Source organism: Aquarana catesbeiana, linkage group LG13, assembly GCF_042186555.1.
Source record: "Aquarana catesbeiana isolate 2022-GZ linkage group LG13, ASM4218655v1, whole genome shotgun sequence".
In the NCBI taxonomy this organism is placed as follows: Eukaryota; Metazoa; Chordata; class Amphibia; order Anura; family Ranidae; genus Aquarana; species Aquarana catesbeiana.
Genome location: NC_133336.1, coordinates 166058097 through 166067160, shown reverse-complemented (window position 1 = coordinate 166067160; position 9064 = coordinate 166058097). Strand labels below are relative to the sequence as shown.

General features: G+C 40.5%; 1 protein-coding gene across 1 annotated transcript; it reads left to right on the top strand.

Annotated features, from left to right (window-relative positions):
- The first annotated feature begins 7358 nt into the window (after positions 1 to 7358).
- On the top strand, positions 7359 to 8823 carry LOC141116574 (olfactory receptor 6N2-like). Its single transcript, XM_073608970.1, has one exon. It carries the CDS (start codon positions 7359 to 7361, stop codon positions 8337 to 8339), a length of 981 nt encoding a protein of 326 aa, XP_073465071.1. The 3' UTR covers positions 8340 to 8823.
- The last annotated feature ends 241 nt before the right edge of the window (positions 8824 to 9064 follow it).

Below are 9064 nucleotides of genomic sequence, written 5' to 3'. Positions count from 1 at the left end.
GTCATTGTTTACTACTAACTGTGATTACTAAGATTGGTCATAGCGATCACATGGTACTAGGGCCACTCACAGTGACCCAGTACAGTGATCAGTGATCATTGTAATGTTGCACCTACTGATGGTCCTTGACTAAGATGCCACCTTTCCTTTGGCATTTCTAACATTGACTGCTGTGCTTGCCCCTCTGGGGAGTTCTTGGTGGTGAGAACCTCTCCCCCTGTTTGGGAGTAATTGTTTGATGGCTAAGAGCCTGACTCCAACTGTGTATCACTTGAAGTCCTCCTGAACAAGAGGGTTACTTCATAAAGTGCATAGAGGCACTTAAAGGAGAAGTACAGCCAAAGCTCATTTGGCTGTACATCTACTGTGGATCACTTGAGTTCAGTTCATTTTCTGCAGACAGTGGGCTGAAGTCCGCTGTCTGCTGATGTCACAGAGCCGGTCCAGGCTCGGGAAGGATCAGGACCATATGGTTGGGATCCACCCAGATCCCTGGATCAGCATCCGGCTCAGCCTCACAGCGACCCACTGAGAGCCTGAGATGGCTGTTCCCACCCCCTCCACAGCCCAGCGCTCCACTGAGAGTGGGGGAGCAGAGCAGAGAGCTGGTGACTCATAGTCTATAACACTGACCCTTCTGCTCATTTGATGATACAGAGTAGGTCAGACGTTTTACAGATTTAAAATATTTTTCAATAAAGTAGCAGCTTCTCTATATTTAATAATGCACAGTACAAAAAAAAGTGCAAAACTCCTGTTAATAAGGTAAGATAATCTGTTAAAAAAAATGCAATATTGTGATAATGTCTGATGTGTAAATTCTTGAATAAAGCTCTCTCCCTCCTTATTTCTGTGTTTGCAGTACATGTGATCACACTATAAACAAGACTTTAACTATAGTTAAATTAAATTCCCCATATCACATATGTACAGTGCCTTGAAAAAGTCTTCATACCTCTTGAAATTTTCCACATTTTGTCATGTCAAACCAAAAATGTAAATGTATTTTATTGGGATTTTATTTTATGTGATAGATCAACACAACGTGGCACATAATGGTGAAGTGGAAGGAAAATGATAAATGGTTTTCAAAATGTTTTAAAAATAAATATCTGAAAAGTGTGGCATGCATTCGTATTCAGCCCCCTTCACTCTGATACCCCTAACTAAAATCTAAGGGAACCAATTGCCTTCAGAAGTCACCTAATTAGTAAATAGAGTGCACCTGTGTGTAATTTAATCTCAGTATAAATACAGCTGTTCTGTGAAGCCCTCAGAGGTTTGTTAGAAAACCTTAGTGAACAAACAGCATCATGAAGGCCAAGACAGGTCAGGTGTAAAGTTGTGGAGAAGTTTAAAGCAGGATTAGGGTATAAAAAATATCCCAAGCTTTGAACGTGTCACAGAGCACTGTTCAATCAACCTTACCAAACTGGAAAGAGTATGACACAACTGAAAACCTACCAAGACATGGCCGTCCACCTAAACTGACAGGCCAGGCAAAGAGAGCATTAATCAGAGAAGCAGCCTAGAGGCCCATGGTAACTCTGGAGAAGCTACAGAGATTTACAGCTCAGATGGGAGAATCTGTCCACAGGACAACTATTAGTCATGCACTCCACAAATCTGGCCTTTATGGAAGAGTGGCAAGACGAAAGCCATTGTTGAAAGAAAGCCATAAGAAGTACCGTTTTCAGGTTTCGAGAAGCCATGTGGGGGACACAGCAAACATGTGGAAGAAGGTGCTCTGGTCAGATGAGACCAAAATGTTACTTTTTGGCCTAAAAGCCAAACGCTATTTGCGGCGGAAAACTAACACTGCACATCACCCATGTTGTGGGGATGCTTTTCTTCAACAGGGGCAGGGAAGCTGGTCAGAGTTGATGGAAAGATGGATGGAGCCAAATACAGGGCAATCTAAGAAGAAAACCTGTTAGAGTCTGCAAACGACTTGAGACTGGGGCAGAGGTTCACCTTCCAGCAGGACAATGACCCTAAACATACAGCCAGAGCTACAATGGAAAGGTTTAGAGAAAAGCATATTCATGTGTTTGAATGGCCCAGTCAAAGTCCAGACCTAAGTCCAATTGAGAATCTGTGGCAAGACTTGAAAATTGCTGTTCACAGACATTCTCCATCCAATCTGACAGAGCTTGGGCTATTTTGCTAAGAGGAATGGGCAAAAATGTCACTCTCTAGAGATGTGCAAAGCTGGTAGAGACATCCCCAAAAAGACTTGCAGCTGTAATTGCAGCAAAAGGTGGTTCTACAAAGTATTGACTCAGGGGGGCTTAATACAAATGCACTCCACACTTTTCACATGTTTATTTGTAAAAAAATACCTTCACCTTCACCCCACTAGGATGAATAACTATAACTCACCAGAACCATATGACCCCTAAATATAAGTAGGTCAATGAGTGCTTTTTCTGTGTGTACAGCTTTTTTTCTCGAAATGAATCACTTGCTTCCTCAGGATGGACTGGCATAAAACTGCCTTAACTGGGGTTCTCCTCCATCAAGTTCTACTCTCCCCTCCACCAGGTTAATATAAAATTCTAGCACTTAGGCCCTTTTAGACGGGCCTAAACAGAATCCACTTGCTCAGTTCCGATGATCCCTGCTGAGCATGTGGATGACAGGTTTGTCTCCGCTCACTGTGCAGAATGGGGACGGACACAATACCGCTCTCCTTTATGGGGAAATCGGGTGAAAACGGACCGCCAGTCAATTTTCATCAGATCAGTTTTGATCTCTCCCAGAACTCTCCCCTTTGGAGCGGCGGATATCAGCGGACACATGTCTGCTGACATCTGCCACTATCCAATTTTATGTGATAATGCAAAAACGAATACCAAATGAGTGCAGCGCTAAGTGAACATTAATAGATGATAAATGTACTATGTGACCCTCCTATTGTGGATGGTCAGTAGTGTACAGTGCTCAATCCAATCTCTTGATCCTCAATAAAGTAAAGGTGCTCAAAAACTTCACATGAATTCCCAATCATAAACAGCAAATAAATAATTAAAGTGTTATAAATATAAGTAATCAATGCAATGATGAAACAATGTTCTTACAAACAGTAAATAACGAATAGTCCAATCTATAGTCCGTCCGTCCATATGCCTGGTTTATAGTATCAGATAGGGATACCAGTAGCTGGGGTGGGTTTTTTGTTTTGTTTTGATGTAAGTTTAGTTGTGATTTCTGAGAGCAGGTGTTTTTCATTGTAGTCTTTTACAGATCTCATCAGTCACTTATCCTCTCTTACTTGGCACTAGAAGTGATTGTTAGGACACTTGTGTTGAGGGTGGTCATACTTACTCATACATACAAGTATAGAACACTGGAGATCAAGCTCAGGAAGTGCATTTGTACTAAGGGAAAAGGGCATTCTAAGGCATTTCTAAATGAAAACCATTTTTCAGGACTAAAATGAGGAAACACATTTTGAGGCTTCAACTGGGCCTTAAGCAATAATAAACCCAAATGCAAACATTTATGATATTGCAGTTTACCAATATTTAGATGTGATGGTTGTACTGTTTTCCTATTTTATGCTTTATTTTTTCTATTTCTATCTAGTGATTCAGCCAGCTTTTAGAAGCTCAAGCCCTCCAGCAGAATCTATCAGTTTATATACATGATACAATCCATTTACCACTGACAGGGGTGATTAAAATGATCAGCTTTTATTTATTCCTTTAAAAATGTTATCCCAAAAGGAAAAAAAACTACTGCAACTGATTTATAAAGTGCTGAAGTTTGTTTTTAATTTGAATTGTTTTTCATTTGATGGTGCCTGCACAGTTGCGGGGTCAATGCCAGGTGCATGAAATCAATGATCTTTTTAGCTGTCCACAGTTGCATTTTGACCGTCACTGTAAGCGCTCATTTACACTTGCTTTGGCTTCAACACACTTTAAAGCGGCTGCTGCATCAACATGCTTTTATGATGTGTTTTTGATGCTTCAGTGGTGCTTCGATAAAGCTTTGGTGGTTCTTTCGATGAAGCTTTGGTGATGCTTCAGTGAAGCGTTAGGGATTCTTTTGTGATGCTCTTTTGGAGCTTTGTTGAAGCTTGACAGATGCCCATGTGTGTGTTGATATCTCATACCTGCAATTAATACAAATCAAAGTGAAGCTAAGCCTCTCAAAAGCCACAGGTGCTTCAACCGAAAGCTGAAGCAAGGCAAACGCAAGGTGTAAACAGGACTGTAACCTAACCATTTTATTTAGTGACAGGGGCTTTGACTGGCATTCAGAGAGCTTTAACAAAGCATATCCGAAGTCTTGTTTTGAAGCAAGTGTAAACTAGCCCTAAGGATTGCACTCCTCCAATTTTTCTCACTGACCCCCTATGAATTGGTTTAAGCAAGAGCTCCCTGAGACATGAAAATCATAAAACGATACCAGTGTCCTGATTGATGCCATACCCCATACCAATGTTCTGATTACCGCCGTATCTCATACCAGCATCCTGATTGCTGCCATACACCATACCAACATCCTAATAACTGACATATGCCATACCAGCATACTGATCACCGCCATATCAGGGTCCTGATCAGTGCTATAACTCATACCAGTGTGCTGATCACCACCATATCCCATACCAGTGTCCTGATCGCAGCCATACCCCATACCAGCGTCCTGATTACCACCATACCTCATACCAGCGTCCTGATCACCTCCATACACCATGCCAGCATCTGATCACCACCATACGCCATACCAGCATCCTAATCACCACCTCCATACCTCATACCAGCATCCTGATCACCGCCATAAACCATACCAGTGCCCAGATCAGTGGCATACCTCATACAAGCATCCTAATCACCGCCATATACCATACCACATTGTGATCACCACCATATGACATACTAGTGTCCTGATCACCGCCATACCCGATACCAGAGCCCTGATCACTGCCATACCTCATACCAGCGTCCTGATCACCGCCATACACCATACCACATTGTGATCACCACCATACTCCATGCCAGTGTCCTGATTACCACCATACCTCATACTAGCATCCTGATCACTGCTATACCAGCATCCTAATCACCACTATACTCCATATCTGCATCCTGATCATCGCCATACCCCATACCAGCGTCTTGATCACAGCTATATCCCATACCAACCACCTAATTACCGCCATACCCCATACCAATATCCTGATCACTGCTGCTCAGCACACCAGTGTCTTGATCACCATCATATGCCATACCAGCATCCTGATCACTGCCATACCTCATACTGGCGTCCTGATCACTGCCATATGCCATACTAGCATCCTGATCACTGTCATACCTCATACTAGCGTCCTGATCACCGCCATACACCATACCATCATCCTGATCACTGCCATGCACCATGCCAGCATCCTGATCACTGCTGCTCAGCACACCAGTGTCCTGATTACCGCTATATGCCATATCAGCATCCTAATCACCACCATTCCCCATACAAATGTCCTAATCCCAGCCATACCAGTGTCCTGATCACTGCTATCCCAACGTCCTGATCACAGCCATATGCCATTACCACAGTCAGCAGAGCCAGAGCCAGTGTCCCCAACTGTTTCCACTGGCCTAGTGCTCCAGGGCCTCCAAAATGTTATATGTAGTCAGGTAATAAAAAAAAAGTAAAAAAAATCGCAATAAGCGTATATTGATTGGTTTGCACAAAAGTTATAGCCTCTACAAAATAGGGGTTATATTTATGGCTTTTTTAAATTTTTTACTAGTAATGGCGGCGATCTGCGATTTTTAGTGGGACTGCGACATTGCGGTGGACACTTTTGACACTTTTTTGGGACCATCATTGACATTTATACAGTGATCGGTGCTATAAAAATGCACCGATTACTGTGTTAACGTCACTGGTAGGGAAGGGGTTAACACTAGGGGGCGATCAAGGGGTTAAATGTGTTCCCTCATGAGTGTATCTAACTGTGGGGGAATGAGACTGACTAGAGGAGGAGAAAAATCGCTGTTCCTGATTAGTAGGAACAGCAGACCTGTCTCTCCCCCCTTCAGAACAGGGATTTGTGTGTTTACATACACACATCCCCATTCTGGTTCTCGTGCCCGCGATTGCGGGTGGCCCGCGGACATCATGGCCACCGGGCACGCGCATCGGGTCCCCTGCTGTGAACAAGCTGACCTGGTGCTGTATAATGACGGCGGATGGTTGACAAGTGGTTAAAGAACTCATCATTTCTCTTGTTAAATACATTGGTCTGTCTACTTTTTAAAAAGTGGTCATATGAGGGGTACTTGTACTGTCCTGGCATTTAGGGCCTCAAGAAATGAGACAGGCCGTCAGTACTGGACTGATCAATTTTCAAATCTATATACCATAGTTTGTAGACTCTATAACTTTCACACAGACTAAATAATAAAAAATATACACTAATTTGGCTTATTTTTACCAAAGAAATGTACCAGAATACATTTTGGCCTAAATTTATGAAGAAAGGTTATTTATTTGCAAAACTTTATAACAGAAACTAAGAAAAACTTGCTTTTTTTCAAAATCTTCATCTACATAGCAAAATAAAATAAAAAAAACTGGGGAGATTAAATACCACCAAAAGAAAGTTCCCTCTGTCTCAAAAAATGATAAAAAATTAATTTGGGTACAGTGTTGCATGACTGAATCAAAGTGTGACAGTGCTGAAAGCTCAAAATTGGCTGGGACTGGAAGTGTGAAAGTGTATGGACTTGAGATGGTTAAAGGGTTCCTCTGGGGTAAAAGGGTTGACAATGGCTGACTTAGGATCTTTCAGCTTTTGATTTTAACTTTGCTATAGTCTGCATCACTATTGTTATTGATATATGGCGATAAGGTGACTACGCTGCACCATTTGCCACCACCAAAAACTATTTCTGTTTCAATAAGTTTTTTTTTTCAATGGTTTATGAACACACTTGACAACTGACACAATTTTAATCAAAGCGGGTTATGGCACTTTACAATTATGATCTGTAAATAGGTACATCATGTCTGTGGACTGTATAGTTCGATAGTTACACTATATGGTCAAAAGGGACTGATCAAGGATAATGATAATGTTCAATCCAAGTGTTCCAAACCCTCTCAAATGTTCTCATTTGTCATTAAGGAATATAGACATCTTTTGATTCAAGAGGTACCATGCCATTTCTTTTTTTTTACAAAACAATTACTTTTATTGATTTGATTTTTTACTTTAATTATGTATTTAAAAATAAATGTACTCAAAACTATTTTAATATTATTTTTAAATTATTTCTTCTTAGGAGAAATAAGGCTGTTAAAGGAATTAAGACTCTTAAAAGTAAAATTTTCACATAAATACAATGCACAACCAGAGTATCCATGAGTTTATCATAGTGGGGTTCACCAATATAGCCCACCACCAACATCTATTTTTCACCCTGTTGCTTTTACTCTATTTCATCGTCGCTGCTGGTACTATTATTGCACTGTTTGTAATTCTTTTTGACTCTCGTCTTCATGTCCCTATGTATTTTTTTATCTTTGCTTTATGCCTCTCTGAGATAGGTATTGTTACAACTGTCTATCCAACACTGTTTACTCTAATTTTAAATGGAAGAACGCATATTTCATTTAACTACTGTCTTGTGCAAATGTATTTTTTCCACTCACTTATAATAACTGAGAATTTTCTCCTGAATGTAATTGCTTACGATCGTTATATAGCAATTTGTAAGGCCTTACAATATCATGCTATAATGACAATAAAGTCAAGTAAGTTATTTATAGCAATAAGTTGGATTCTTGGTTTTATTACACCGCTACCCTTTCTTATTTTAGTTAATCAGTTACCTTTTTGCGGGCCAAATGAAATTCAGCATTTGTTTTGTGACTCTTGTCCACTTTTGAACCTAGCCTGTGCTAACACTGATCTTACTATTATCTTGGAGTTCGCTATGAGTTCCTTTACAATTATATTGACCTCATTTTCTATTACCATTACATACGCTAATATTATGGCTGCAATATTCAAGATGAAGACGTCAGAGGAACGAAAAAAGGCCTTCTCCACTTGTGCATCCCACTTTCTTATAGCTTTTGTTTTTTATGGAAGTGTTGCCGTCATGTATATAAGTCTTGAAACCCACTACTCACCGGAGTATGACTTAGCCACAGCAATTCATCATTCTATCTTGACCCCACTTTTAAGCACGCTTGTCTACAGTTTTCGTAACAAACTCATTACAAATTTTCTAAAGAGATTTTTTCAGCAAAAAGGAGTATTTGCTGGAAATATACTTGTTTCATTTGTGCCTGAACAAAAGGCAAGCCACAGATCTTAACAGAAACAAAAAAAATGCATTTCGGTTTCTCTTGGACATCAATGAAATGTAGCAATTACTTCTCCTACTGCACTTTCCTAAGTGAGTAATTGCCAGAAAAGAGGACAGTGAGCTTGAGCCCCCCCCCCCCCTAAATAATAGCAGGGCATATGCCTTCAACACTGGGAGGATACCTTGCACATGGGAAGAAAAAGGAAAATTATAAAAAAAAAGAACACAGACACTGTAAAAAAAATCCTTTATTAAAAATAAATAAAACAAAACATTGTCCTTTTATGTAAATCCAATGTCAATAATGTTGTTAGCAACTGTATACTGAACAGCAATTCTGATAAAGCCACAATGACCACTCCCCCTCACCCCACCAACAAGCACACACACCTTATTAAAGTTACAGAGCGTCACATTATACAGTAATGTTATCCACCTTTGATAAATTTACAGTGAGTTAAGAAAGTTTATAGAAGACCATGCACTTATATTTACAGGCAGTCATTTTAAAGTGGGTGTAAACCCCCTTGGTTGATTTTGACCTATAGGTAAGCCTATAATAAGGCTTACCTATAGGTACAGTAAATATCTCCTAAATATGCGTAGTTTAGCAGATAATTACTTGTGAAGCTGTCAGTGACGTCACGGCACTGTCCCTTTCTGCGCCACTCCTTCAGAGCCCTGTGCCGTGAACAGCGGCTTTTGTGCACATGTGAATGACGTAATCACAGCTC

Bases quoted from the DNA above. Each gene is read 5' to 3' on its own strand.
- LOC141116574 (XM_073608970.1), top strand. From the start codon at position 7,359: ATGCACAACCAGAGTATCCATGAGTTTATCATAGTGGGGTTCACCAAT.